The sequence below is a fragment of the Dermacentor variabilis genome, chromosome 9 (genome assembly GCF_050947875.1).
Source record: "Dermacentor variabilis isolate Ectoservices chromosome 9, ASM5094787v1, whole genome shotgun sequence".
NCBI lineage: Eukaryota > Metazoa > Arthropoda > Arachnida > Ixodida > Ixodidae > Dermacentor > Dermacentor variabilis.
The window spans coordinates 124,488,708-124,503,761 of record NC_134576.1 but is presented as its reverse complement, the minus strand read 5'-3'; the positions used below and the strand labels follow the sequence as shown (position 1 = coordinate 124,503,761).

At 46.5% G+C, this 15,054-nt stretch overlaps 1 protein-coding gene across 8 annotated transcripts in view; it reads right to left on the bottom strand.

Moving 5' to 3' along the window:
• Positions 1-15,054, bottom strand: part of LOC142557411 (venom factor-like) — a 143,147-nt gene that overhangs the window by 86,400 nt on the left and 41,693 nt on the right. For all 8 annotated transcript variants that reach the window (XM_075669230.1, XM_075669223.1, XM_075669224.1 and 5 more), the window contains one exon: positions 4,211-4,447. In XM_075669230.1, the coding sequence (XP_075525345.1) occupies positions 4,211-4,447 (237 nt within the window). The remainder of the gene's footprint in view (positions 1-4,210; positions 4,448-15,054) is intronic.

Genomic DNA, 15,054 nt, shown 5'->3' with positions numbered 1-15,054 from the left:
CATCTGCATCATCACCATGAGTCACTCTTGCGCCAAAAACAAAGCGAACTTGACATCAGGTATCTATCTACATGTACGTAGGGCAACAACTGTCACTTTATTAAACAATTTACTCTGGTCACATCCTTCCGCTATCATGGTGATCGCTTGACCGACAAATTTATACAGTGGTGTTTGGCATGTGTTTTATCAAAAGACCGGGGGGGGGGAGGCTAAATAGAAAGATTACACAGATGATACATTCGACTGGTCACTCTCGAGCGCTCTGTTATCGGAATCCAGCGCTCGAATCGCGTTCCCCCGCTTCATTCGGAGCGTCGTGCACCAGCTCGAAGCGCTCGAAGGCCTTCGCAACTTCGAGCTAACAGACAGAGTCTTGGTCACGTGGCTGCTGGCACATCTGTTGTCGCTTCGGCATCTGCCACGGTATTACTTTAGAGCGCACCTCTTAGGCGCCCATTCTTGCGACGGCCGTCGGCGTCCCTCGTAGCCGAGCGAACGAGCCAGTGAAGGATGAAAGAGCGAACGCGCAGTGCAGCGGCAGATGAAAGACGGCGATAGCGAAGAGAGCGCGAGGAGGAAAGCAGTGGAAAAGGCTGCAGCGCAACCATGAGGAGGAAAGCGGAGGCGGAGCGTAAGGCGAAAGCATGAGAAGAAAAGCGTACTGCCGCATAAGACGAGCTCCGCGGCGATGATGGCTACGAGGTGACGCCAGAGTAGCTCGCGTCAGACAATGGAAACGAAGTGTTGCATAAGCGGAAGTCTGTACGCGGCGCCGGCTGCTGCGGATCGCGCCCACGCGTCGCCTATGCGCGGCCGCTCGCGATTTTCCAATTAGCGATGCAGTCGCGCCAACCTTAGCTCCGTTTGCAACGTGCTGCACGAGACAGCCAATATATCGCGAAATGAAAACACGTATAGATCCGCGCTCAAATTTTGCATTAGGGAGCATCGTAATTGTTGGTTAAATTTTCGGCAGGAAAATTACATTTGCGTGCTTTTAATCTGTGCGAATTTTTTGGCGAGAACCCCAGCCTGTCACGCAAAAAGTGTATTGCAACGTATCTGCGCGAAAATGCGTAATTTGCGAAGATAAGACATTTTATCACTATACTAGTGTAAATGTAGATTGGAAGCTTTGTAGGCGATACGGAACAGTCGAAACCAACTTATGTAATTAATTTTGTCAGAAAGAATTCCGACAGGGGTACACTAGGCTCTATAAGATATGCATGGAGAAGCCTATAGTAGGGGTGGGCGAACAGAAATTTGTGCGTTGGCGAACTGAAACTTGGGAGTGGGCCAACTTGAAATTTCGGCATGGGCGAAATATAAATTTGGAGATAAGGCAACCTTAAATTTGGAGTTGGCCAACATGAAGTATGTGTGTGGGCCAACTTGAAATTTGGAGGTGGGCCAACTTGAAATTTGATTGTGGGCTAACTTGAATTTAGGGGTGAGCCAACTGAAGTTGGGGATTATGCTTACACATACTTGGACAACTCCAGTGCATTTTTTTTCTGTCTGCTACATCTGTTGCAATATTACAGCAAAGGCAACGGTGAAGTGTTTCCACCAATGGTCTGATTTTCCTCGTATGTGGCTGAAGGTCTCCGATCTGGCTCCGGTCTAAAATGGAATCCGCGTCATCGAACCTGAGCCGGAACGCAGTAAAACAACCAGTCAAATGTACAGTGAAATACTTGTTCAAGAAGCACTCGGTAGGCCGCATTCTATAGGCACAGGAATGGAACAATGTAGTTGTGTTAAGGTAGATTGATGCGTTACACTTCTGGAATGTAAAACAGACCACTCGTACAGGAATCAGAGACTTATGCCAAAACGTTTCATTATTCCTCCACAACGACGAAACACCAGCGTTAAGGAAGTTTCAGAAAGCCGCAATATCAGTGCGACATTTGCATGCAGCAGGAACATAAACAATGCTGCCACCAATGTTCAATGTATTTAGTAAGAAAAATGGGCGTTACCGTAATAAACTTGAGCTGACAGCCATTTTGCACGCGCATTTCGTGACTGCCATGTGTACTGAACCCTGCCATTTGTGCAAACAATGTGCTTTCTGGGTCCGTACTTGACTAGACAAATAACCGACTTGAAAAGGAACTGGCGTCTGTTGTTCTTATTTTAGGATGTTTAAATGTTCACAATTCTAGTACTGATCTTATAGTTATCGTTATTGTGTCGCAATTTATTCTATAGTTTTGCACTCATAATTTTCTGCATTTTAATTTGACAGAAAGTTATGCAATGATGATGCTTGATAGTGTCCATTGGGCCAAAAAAAAAAAAGAAAGAGACGCTGCAAAGCCGTATATTTTTAATGTTTAGCGCTAGTGCTTCAAATCCGGAAAAGCTATTCGTCCGTGGGCTGCCAGACGATGAACGCGCGGTGGAGAGGGGGCAAGAAGTAGGTACATCACGCTTTGGAGGTGAGTAACCACCCACAGCCAATGACAGGCTCCCGCCTCACACGGCACAGCCAATGAGAGCGCGCGCGCTACGACAGCTAAAGCCAATAAGAAGCCGCGCTCGGCCGTGGCGGTGGCCGGTGGGCAGAAGCGCCGCGCGATTTAGCAGGTAATATGGCAGTGCCACACAACAAGTCGTGTCCAAGGAGGTTAAAGAAAAACCGCTGGAGTGGAAGCTCCCGTAGCTTCTTGCCGGGAAAGGTGAAGCCAATGCTTGCCCCTCCGTCACCTGAAATAGAGCCTTGTCGGGTGATCTCCGCTTACAGATTAAGTGATTTGGCTCTGCCATTGTAATGCTAGGCGAATTAGATAGTAAGCGCTGGTTGTTCCCAATGAAAATAGCAACTTCATCTTAATATTGATGACGTTCTCCCCAATACAGTATGCCAGGATATTCAGATTTCCCACTAAGACCGCTATTTAATACACAGATACACGTAGATGAGTATCTGTCTGGTAAAATAAGCCACGATTAACCAAGGACGTCGATTAACTCGTGGGAAGTGTCCGTAAAGTGCTTCTTCGCCATTTTTATAGTTTATTTACAGTTTTATCGTGCCCCTCCTGTGCGGCTTCACCTTCCGCGCACAGCTTCCACTCCAGCAGTTTTTCTTTAACCTCCTTGGTCGTGTCACAGCTCTACGGAGATGGGCCACAGATGAGGCGGCGGGTCTATCTGGGTTGGTAGACGCGGAGCGCCGGGCTCAACAGAATGCACAAGTACGGCTGAAACGACAAGCTGGTGTGCGTCGACTGTTCTTGACAATGTAGCGAAACGAGAGAAAAAAGTTGGAAGCAGACAGAAGTTGAGGAATTGTCGCGAACGTGCGGATGAAACTCCTGCACAGAGGGAACGCCGTCTCGACGCTGATGCCGAGGCAACGAGAAACGCGTGGGGGGTAACGACACTCCCGAACAGCGACAACGCCGCATACACGCCGCCGTTCAAGCTATGAGGACTCAAGGAGCGAAGGAGTCTGCCGAAGAGTACGCCACGCGCTCGGTCAAATACGCTGATTTAAAAGACGCACACACCTACAGGCGCGTAACCAATAACCCAAGTTGACAGCAAAGAGGTTCATTGGAAACTAGCACAGACCGAGTGGCACAGACTAATGATAAGCCAAGGCAAACTATGTAAAACAGTTATTAACTACAATGTAAGCAGTTAGCGGTGCGAGCGCATAATAGTTTGTGCTTAACCAGAGCTAAATCGTCAGCCAATTTTTCTTCTTTTTTTCATTTTGTACTTGAAATGCTGAACCAGTTCATGGAGGACGCCAGTATGAGTAGTAAATCGCGAAGCAGCGCTTCCGCTTTTCTGCGATACCTTGTTAGTGACCTGTTCAAGTACATTTCTTCGCTAGGCTGCCTTCAGATTTATTTCATCTATTCAAACAATACATACTTTAGCGAACATCATTGTGTTCGCTCTGAAGTGGCGTGTGCCTTCTTTCGCTCCAAACAAAATGTTCGGTATTTGAGTCAGTATTTGAATGATATTTGAATATTTGCACCCGAATGAAATAGAAAATATCACTATTCGAGCGGTTACTTGACCTTAGCGATACTTGTCCTCGAAGCACTTGGCCTCAAGAAGTTATCACAACACGGGTCACTGTTAGCCCATATCTGTAGGAGTTCGACCCGATTGTACAATGTCTTTCGCATTGCAATGCACGACCGAGTCAAGGCAGCCTAATTTGCTGAGCACTTACCACAACCGCGACTTGCGTGCCAGGCTTGAAGTCTCGTCGAGCACTCTCCAGACTGACGGTGTAAGGCGTGTTGCTGAAAATTGCCGAATCATCTAGCGCAGCTTCCTGCTTCGCCGTGACTTCCTCGACCACCACGGCTCGTACAGAAAGTCTGTTGCCATCGACCCAGTCTTTCCACTCGCTTCCGTTCTTAAGCTCTTCAACGGGAACCCTGACGTATGCACGTCCGCCAGCCACCTGAAATCAAGTATTTTTTTCAAGTAGGGCAAATTGAGTGAATTAGCACGTATTCGTATGAAATTTCAGAGCTGAAAAAGTGAAACAGAAGAGAACAGAGACTGCTTGACCATATCGCTGACGGCTGAACGTTTATTTTTTAACAAAAAATGGGTTAATGTAGATTCCGTTGATAGGAAAATCTGCTACTTCACACTGGGGAAGAGGTAAGGGAAGGGAAAGTACTTGGATGGATGATGATGATAAGAGAAGTGGTGAGTGCTTACGCACATTAGACGGCGGCCCTGCTAGAGCCGCTCGTCTAGTTTATGTGCCATGCAGAAACTTCAACAGCGCTCTAGTCGCCCGCATTGAAGTTGCAGTGTCAGAAAGAAGTAAAAACATGAACAAGTACACTAGGTTTGCACTTGTATAGCGCACTTGCATGGCATACTACATATATAGTGAAAGAAGATAGCGTACTTTTACCCGAAGTCGTAAAAGGCATTATGACCACTGCTTGCAGTAAAAAAAGTAAGAAGAAAGATTGCAACAAGGCGTAGATTATCTTTCTTATCTTATCTTATCTTATCTCTCTTATCAATTATCTTTCTCGCGTAAAATGATCGCCATGCTTTTAAACAGGCAAGTTATGCATTTAGACTGAAAGGTTTGTGCACGTCCAGTGTCTTTTTAATTATTTTTACTTTAATAGATTCTCGCAAAATATCTGTTGTCAGCTATCATGCCATGCGTGCGGTCTTCACGCCCGCCAACCTCTGCGTGCACACATATGCTTATGTGCTGTTCAAAGGCTGCTAACAAGGGAATTCGACAATTACTAGCCGTACGACATTGCCAATATTCATCAAGTAGTATGTGCTACTTATTGAAAACCATTAGCCAATGGGAAATATTGTTGTAGTCGGCCTATAATATTGACTACATGTGCATTTTTAGGCGTGAACCTAAGCGTTTGCTCATTTCCTCCCATAGAACTGCGGCCGCCGCCGGAGGGATCAAACCCGCGACCTCGAACTCAACAGCACAACGCCTTCATGACCACTGAGCTACAGTGGTGGGTCTATGTTAACAAGCATACGCGACAGGCACCCGAGTATCCGTACACGATTGAGCATTTGTGCATTGAGCCCCCTTCGGTGTGTGGCCGCCACATACGAAGCCGTGTGTCATCGTTCTCGCCAGCAGAAAGCCATAGACGACAGGAGCAACAGGCCATATTATTAACGAAAAGAAGGGAAAAAAGCATCCCCCGTACCGTAATCCAATAAATTCCTATGGGTTCGTATGCGAACATACATGCTTTATTAATAAATTATCTCAACGATTACGTGCTACTGCGAATGCCCCTCCAAAAAAGTGGTGAAATGGGCTATTTTAACAACAGCGGCTTCGCTTCGCATACAATGCTGGAAATTGCCGAGCTAGAAAGCATCTTGGAATGTGTCCCGGTTTAGGGGCTTTTACCGTCACAGCTTCTTAAAGCTATTCACACCGAACAGGCGTAGGAAATAAAAGGCAAAGCGTTAGTTCGCGGTCGCACACACACGCACATAAGCACAACTTTATCATTATTTAATGAAAATATAGAGTAATCTATAAATTTAGACCAACCCTTAGACCTAAAGTTCAGCAAGCATTTGCACGCAAATGAACAAAAACCACAAAGGTCACACGTCACCGTATTGCTGGGCGGAGCATCCAAGTTCAATTACTGAGGCGACGACAGCTTTCAGTGTCCCCTGCGAGATTATTCAAATGGGCATGAACAGTACGGCAATGTGGCACGACGGGGTATACTCACGACGCAATCTCAGCAACACCCTCGAACAGCAGCAAGGAGGCTGCATTTGGCGTTCCGCGCGAGCGTCCATTACGTGCAGGAGTTCCGCCACTTCACTCAAGGTACAGCAAGTACGTATAGGGCAGACACGCGTTGTATGTTCCTGCTCCCGGCAGGCGCGCGACGCGGCCAGCGTCTCACGCGAAAGCGGACGCTGCCATGCAAACGCCGTAGCCAGGTGACAAAGCGCAGGGTGCAATAGGCGATAACTCGCGACATCAAACATCGCTGAATATCCCGACCAATCTTATTTTAAACCTACTTCAGCCCGACCCACGAGCACCAATCAAGCCTCCTTGGGAACTGCGACGTGCTGCACCGGCTTTCATTTAAACGTAAGAGCTCCAGCCCCAGGACCACCATGCAGATTCAGGAGGAAGCCCGAAACCTAATCCGTCCGTCTGTCCGTTTGTTGGCGTGCTGGCCTTTTGTCGAAGGCCCATGCCCACTATGGTGTATTGGCCAAGACTCGGATGCATTAGAAGGCGATTCCAAGAAAACAACTGGACAGCCTGCATCTTGTTGTTCCCTCTTCACCATGTGGCACATACCCACAGCAAGATATCTTCCCGCCACTGCTGCTGTTTGTTGCTGTTGGGACGCAAAGTTGTTCATTGTTAAGCAAATTGTTAATCTTGGTGTAGAGTCCTTTTAACGCGATAGCGTTAAGGAGCTCGTGTCGCAGAAAAGCCGGTGTCGTCGGCGTCAGTGTCGGTGTCGGCGTCGGCGTCCGCGGCGTTGGCCGTGAGCGATAAATCATGGCAGGCACTTCATAAATAAAAAGCAACTTCCAAGATGGGCTGGATGGGAATCGAACCAGGGTCTCCGGAGTGTGAGACGGAGACGTTACCACTGAGCCACGAGTTTTTTTTCTTTATTGCACTGAGCCACGAGTTCGATGCTTCAAAGCGGTACAAAAGCGCCTCTAGTGAACGCGGTGTTGCCTTAGAAACGAGCTGTTTCAGGCGTGCGTCGCTTGCTCAGGCACACATTTCGTTGTCGCGCCGAACGCTGCGTTGCTCGACGCTCACCGCGTCCGATGCGGGGCGCGTAGTCGCTGCGCCGTAGCCCATTGTCTTACACCCCTTGGCGAGTCGACGGGAACGCTGTCGCGTTCCACTCTTGAAGGCGAAGCTTAAGCCTCCTCCAATTTTTTAACATGGCACGTACCATAAGGAGGATTGGCGCCTATGCCCCTCCCCCCACCTGTTGCATTCCTTTCCCAAATTTTTCACAATGGCGCCGCTTTTCCGGTCTAGAACCGCGCAACGAGAAGATGACGACGATGGTTATGGTGATGATCTTTCAAAACGTGGCACGTACCCACAATCAACGGAAGCCCAAGATTTGAGTGATAATTCCCTATTGAAAATCCCAGCATTGCCCATCATGAGTTTTATGCTGGGCATGATGTAAAATATGCTGGGTATGGTGGAAAACATGGTGGGTATGATGGAATTCATCATGGGTATAGTGGGTGGATGGTGGGTACAGTGGTACATGGTGGGATGTATTGGTGGGATACATACTGGGTGACTTGTCTCAATGGTGGGCATGTTGGGTGAATGGTGGGTGTGGTTGGTGGATGGTGGGGTACATACTGGGTGACCTGTGTAAATGGTGGGTGAATGCTGGGCATGTTGGGAGGATGGTGGCTACATACTGGGTGAATGGTGGGTACATACTGGGTGACCTGTGTAAATGGCGGGTGAATGATGGATGTGCTGGGTGAATGGTGGGTGTACGTAATGGGCGACATGCAAATGGTGGGTGAATGGTGGGTGTACGTAATGGGCAACGCGGAAATGGTGGGTGAATGGTGGGTGTACTCGGTGGATCGTGGGACACTTATTGGAAGGAAAATGAGCGAATATATGTGATAGTGAGAACATAATAGGTGTCAATGGTATATATATAGCGACACACGCAGCGATGGCAGGCGCCTAATGTGTACCTGGTTGTCTGATTTGCCAAATGGTAGCACTGCATGTAGTCCCATTTTTACTTATATAAACATGCATGCACATGTATACTTTTCTATATTGAGTGTATGCATGTGTGAGGACAGCAGCGTAACGATGACCATGTTGCAAAGGATCATAAGGCAGCAATGGCATGATCGGCCATTGCCATTGCTGGCTGTTTGTCGCATCCTTAGGATATGGCAATTATTGGGTTCTGCGGTAGTGGGCAAACTAAGGAGAGACACTGATTGTGATGTCATCGGCGACTGTCATAATTGTTGAGGCTTAGGGCTATGTCATGCAGGGTATGTGAAAATGATGGAACTTGTACTTCAGTGAAGACTGAAAATGGTGGAATTTGTATACCAGAGAAGAGATAAATATGATTAGCCTGGTAGTCACGAAGTTCAGTTTCTACATTGCGTAAACTGCTATGAAAAGAGTACTGGGAAAAGTGGGCCGGTCCCAAAGAAAGTACAGCAAGGCACCTAAAGAACGAGCGGTCATAGAGAAAGAGAAAGAAGACAAGGAAAAGATGTGTGGTACATGCGCTGAGTGTTTCAAAGAGCTGGCTGGCTTTAGAACAAGAGAAGCATGCGTGTGATTGTGACCTAGTGGTTGAAGCACCAAGCTGCTGTGCTCAACGGTAGAGGTGTGATTCCACCATTGGGCCACATTTTCTTTTTTTTAAAGCGAGGAGAGACAAGAACCTACGCACCTACCTACTACGAATTGTAAAGAATGAGACAAAGAATGCTTCATATTCAAATATGCTTATAGGTTTATAGGTATTTAATCTTGAGGTAACATTTCATTCCTACTCTGATCCTGCCTGTGTAGAAGGAGCCAACACCGAGAGATGCCAAAAAGCAGCGGCTGGCAGCCACAGAGGCTCTGCACGACAGAATTTTGCACCAGCATGAGGTAGGAACAAAACATTGAGGACTATTTTGGAACCATATTATGTGGCAAAATGGCCAGAAGCACAGTACTCAGTGTTTTATAGTGATCCATATTTTTTTGCACTACTTCAATTTTCAGTCCAGTGAATCGCAAACGGAAGGGCTGGTGGCTCAGCTAAAAGCCACAATTGAGAAGCAGGCGAAGGAGCTTAAGAAAGTTAAGCTTGAGCTCAAAGAAGCCGGAGAGCTAAATAAAAAGCTCACCAATGCATTGCTGGAAAAGATTGGTGAGTACGTTATGCATTTCTCAGGTAGCCTATCACCCTGCAACAGGAAATAGTGACCACCATGATCAAATTTCTGCTAGGAGGCACATTAACAAATTGCAGGGGCTTTGCTTGCTTATACAGATTGGTGCTCATTGGCTTGTAATTTTACCATGAGTGCTGGAGAGCACATGCACTTTCTTATGACCTCTTGCTGCTGGTACTTCTTTGCAATGAATAAGAATATGCTCCTGTTAGATATTTAAAAAAAAGATTAATTGTGTGGATAATGAGCTATTGTTTCATCATGCCAGCTACGTGCAACGCTGCCATAGAAACGTCTGCATCTGCATAAGGGACGAAATAACAATGATTTTATAGATCTATTTGCTCTGGTGCTCTCTTAGCAGAAATCACAATATTGCACTTGAATGAGAAGGGGAACCGAGGGGTCTTAATTTTGTGTATCATAGCCATAAGAAGCCAACAGATAATTGTGTTAATGAAAGCGTAGGGGAAATTATTTGTAGTTTTAATTGAAGTGTAGGAATGGTAAAGCAATGGGAAATGTAAGGGATGGAAAGCAACTTGCTGCTCGTGGGGACTGAGCCTACAACATGCAGTAAATGCACGCATTATGCAAAGGTCATGGGTTCGGCCCCCACCAGTGGCAAGTTGTTTTTTCATCCACTTAAATTTTTTTTAATTTATTCATTTTACATTTAAATTAAATGTACACCGAAATGCCCCCTATGCTTTCCTTGACTGTAATTCCCTATGCTTTCCTTGACTATAATTTGTTGGTTTTTTATAATTTCACTTAGTCATTATGTTTTGCTAGACAGCCCACCATGGTGGCGTTGTCGCTTTCGCATTGCGCTGCTAAGCCCGAGGGTGCAGGATGAGATCTCGACCACGGTGGCCCCATTTGGGGGGGGGGGCAAAATGCAAAAACGCTCATGTTTTGTGCAGTAGTGTGCATTAAAGAGCTGCAGGTGGTCAAAATTAATCTGGTGTCCCCCCACTATGGTGTGCCCTGTAATCATGTCATGGTTGACATGTAAAACTCCAGAATTTAATTATTTTAATAGTTTGTTAGATGACCTGCAGCATGTAAAACGATTGTGAAATTGCCAGCTGCATCTTTGTGCATTTTTCACACACAGTTCACGGTCATAAAGATTGCTATTTATATTTATATCCAGGATAACCCTTGCTTTATGCCAAGTTATTTGTTATTATGGTCACTGTTGGCATTCTCTATTCATACCTGGTGACTTTCTCAAAATTTTTCTTGGAGTTTACTGGTTTAAGCTTATTATCAAAGTAATTGTAGGTAGAAATACTGAAGCCACTGGCCTAACAAACTGAATCTGAGCAGATTGATCATGTCAGTGACATTTCGTACTGATGGTACCTCAGTTCAGCTTGGTCAAGGAAATAAGCACCGTTGGTGATAGTAGCGCCTGTGGATTTCACCATGCCTTCCTTTGTCATGGTGTTTCTAACTCCCTTTTGTCAAGATTTCCGAACAAGCCTACATCGCTACCCTTGCATGATGGCATGTTCTTCATGCTGGGGCATGAAGAAGGTGTGCACTAACTTCCTGTACTCAATTTATGACCTCTTCATGTTGCTGAAGCAGTGGCAGGCAGTAATAAACTTTTTCTGCAGATTTAGGTGTACAGCAGTCATTCATTGGCAGTTTACCTGAACAGTGCAATAATGAATTTAAATGCAGAGGTTGCTCGGGGGAAAGCCCAAGAGAAGGAGGCCGAAGTCAGTGCACATGCCAGAAGGGATTGTGCGCAGGTAGAGTGTATGAGCAACCTGTCTGTGGGCTACCGGCAGCCAACAGAGGCTTCAGGTCTGCCTCAACAAACTGCAGGCCAAGTGACCGACAAACCAGCATCTCTGAATGAAGGTACTGTTATTTCTGTGTGGCTATCTGGTTTTGGATTGTCGACTGGCCTTTCTTTCTGGGCCCGTGCAGTGTTAATCAGTTTAAAAAAAGCCGCTTTCTGAAAGAAAGATGGTTGCATGTGAAGCTTTCCCCAATGCAAACTGAAAGTCCAAAGCCAATGACCACGCAAGGAACTCATTAAGTGCTGAGCGACCCGATGGTACGCATATGCGATTTGATCTTGTTTAGGATTGCATTTTTTGAGTGTTGAAGTTGAATGAAGACACATTTCGTTAAATTCCACAGCCTTTACTTTAGATCGTGTAGCCATTGATTACGTGCACACACACTCGCATAGTATTGCATTGTGATCGCTGGGGTAGACGGTCAGAGACTCTGCCATCGTAACATGACACAGCCTGCTTGCAAATGTGAGATCAGCGCTGGAACAGTGTTCTGTCGTGGGTCTCTGTAGCATCTTCAGTTTCAACGTGTAGTGATCTAGCATTAAACTCAATACATTTGTCATGCTTTTTTGCCACATCGATGTTAAAAGGTACTTGCACACAAGGATCAGCGTACTGTGGGACTTTCAGGCCTTTATTGTTTGTGCGATAAATGTTTCTGAGTCGCAACGACACGTGTTCGGTCTGATGTACAGGCTCGTCCACTCTTGGGGTGAACACGGCTCACCAGTGCGTCCGGCGCTGCGGCGCATCGAAGCGAAGCGGCGCAGGCGCACGCGGACCTAGGGGAGGTGCTTCGCGTCGTCTGCTACAGTGCTGGAGCGCGTCGCCCTGGCTTTGCTGTAAAGTACACTTCGCTAGACCAAGGTGACTGAGCGACCGAGGCGGCGTTGCAGGAAGGTGCACTTCACTAACTGGAGCATTTTTCAGCTGGTTTGGTCTACAGCTTGTGAACAGCCTGCTTAATCAATATACATTAACAGAAACAAGCTTCTTACCACATAAATCACTTAGCATGTTTGTATAAGTGATGAGGGTAAAAATGCAGTCATTTTTTCGCGCTCTTTATTAGGCTGGGGCGTAGAGGCGACCCTTGATAGTCGTAGACCGAACCAGCTGGAAAATGCTCCAGTTAGTGAAGTGCGCCTTCCCGCAACGCCGCCTCGGTCGCTCAGTCACCTGGGTCTCGTGAAGTCTACTTTACAGCAAAGCCAGAGCGGCGCGCTCCAGCACTGTAGCAGACGACGCGAAGTGCCTCCTACAGGTCCGTGTGTGTCTGTGCTGCTTCGCTTCGATGCACTGGCGCCCCGCGAAGCGCGGCCATGGGGAGCCGTGTTCACCCTAAGAGTGGCCGAGCCTGTACATGCTTATGATCGCAAGACTAGTAGACATCTCGACTGCACATATATACAGTTCGTCTGGGTAGCGTGGCGTTGAACCACCTTTCTTTAAGACACGAGAAGAAAGGGGGTTAACCGAGGGGCCCGATTTTTATTAGTCATATCATGAGAAGCCAACAAACACTGAAACCAAGGACAACATAGGGCAAATTATTTGTGCTTAATAAATGAAATAAAGAAACGATAAATTAATGGAAATTTAAGTGGATGAAAAAACAACTTGCCGCAAGTGGAAACCGAACCCACAACCTTCGCATTTCGCGTGCGATGCTCTACCAATTGAGCTACCGCGGCGCTGTTTCCCCATCCTCTTTCTTGGGTATTTATGTGTCCTAGTAGAACCCTGGGAGTGTTAGCCAGTGCCACCACTCACAGATCATGGCAGTGGACGTGGAACGTCCTTTTCGCCGCAGGCGTCACGAGAACGTTATCTTTTTGGGTGAAGGCAACTGGTCAATAAACCCACATATGCTACCTGAAGGTATCAAGGTAGCCGAATTCGAGACCCTCGTTATGTAATGAACGAGAAGAAAGGCGGTTAACCGAGGGGCCTGATTTTTATTAGTCATATCATGAGAAGCGAACAAACATTGGCACCAAGGACAACATAGGGGAAATTATTTGTGCTTAATAAATGAAATGAAGAAATGATAAATTAATAGAAATTAAAGTGGATGAAAAAAGCAACTTGCCGCAGGTGGGAACTGAACCCACAACCGCACCCGCGAAGGTTGTGGGTTTGGTATTATGGCACGTGTGATGCAGTTTTCGCTGAGAGCATGCATCAATGTGGCTTACTGCATCTACAATTTGCGTATGCACGTCGTGTGTCGTCATAAACCTTAGACGCCATAGTTGACTGTGCTTAATGCCTGCGACCGCCATCAGATGCAGCATCATGTCAGTCTGCCTATGTGTATGTTTGTCCGCATGCTCCCATGATTTCTGACTGAAAGCCTGCTATGACCACCATATGTTTCAATCAATTTTGTCATTTTTTGCAGTGGAGGCCACAAACGTGCCAGGCACCGTAGCGGAGGCCCCAACTTCCGGAAGTGCACTTGCACTCTGCGCTACTTTGCCTAGTGCAGTGGACTCAGGGCCGTCATCCCCTCCTGGTGGACTTTTTTCCACTGTTGATGGAGAGGTGAGGCCAAATTTCTGTATGACTAAATCTTCATAGATATGCTTTCCAATGGAATGTCAGGAAAAAAAGGTCCGTGTGTCATCGATTATTGCCACAAATAAGGAATGTGAGGTGAATGCTTATACAGGAAATCTCAATATAACGAAATTCAGGGGACCACGGTAAATTGTTGATTACTCTGAAAGATCGTTATAGTGAAAGCCCCAAAATTAACCATTCCGCCCATCAACCTATCAGTTCACAAGTTGTCACCATATGAACTATTCACAATAACGTCGCTGTAGGCTCTGACCACGTGCTGCTGCTAGGTATTTTCCACAGATTCAGCTGCCGTGCACAATGAAGCACTGTATAGTAAGAGTGACGTGTGCAAAACAAGACGCTGACGCTGAGAAAATTGCCGACAAAAATGTAGCTCTATGTCGTCCCCAAAGCGCAATGTTCTTGCTTTTTGTTTGTTTTTCACATTTTTTGCCGTGTACAACACAAGTGCCTCGCTCGAGGCAGACATCTGAACTATGTCAAAGTGCAAGCAAGCGTCAACAACACTGTCTAGAAAGTGCAAACTGTGACCGTGTGACATCCCCATGAGTGCAGAGGTTACATTTCACTGTGCATATAGCTAATCCAACTGCAGAAAGAAGCGCGGAAGAAAGGTGTGCACAGAAAGAAGGGTGAAAAAAGGAAGAGACATGCCTCCGTTGCTAGGCGATATTTTTCTGGTCGGAGCATGTGCTTGCAAAACCTTATGCGCCGTCGGTTCCACCTGCCTACATTCTTTTTTTCTCTGGTCCCGTCTCACGGTTTTCGGAACCCATGCGCCGTGATGTCCACTCTCTGTGCCTTGTCTGCTAGCCTACTGTTTTGGCTGCTGTGAAGAATACACGGAAATCTAAGAATCCTCACATTTCGGAACATTAGTTTATAGTACTGAGGTGTTAACATCACAGGAAAAGTGAATAGCGATCACTATTCTGAAAATTTTGGTATTCTGAAGTTCGTAGTACTGAAATATTTTTACATTGAAACTGAAAGAAGTCGGCAGGGGATTTCTGAAAAGTTTGTTAATGTGGTGTTCATAGAAACGAGGTTTCACTGTGCACTATTGACTCTGAACACACTTCGGCCTCAAGAGAAGTCAGCCTCACGTTTGTTACTTGGAGGACAGTTAAAGGTCGATAATGGTTTAGCTTGAACTGGGAAACTTGTCATCAGC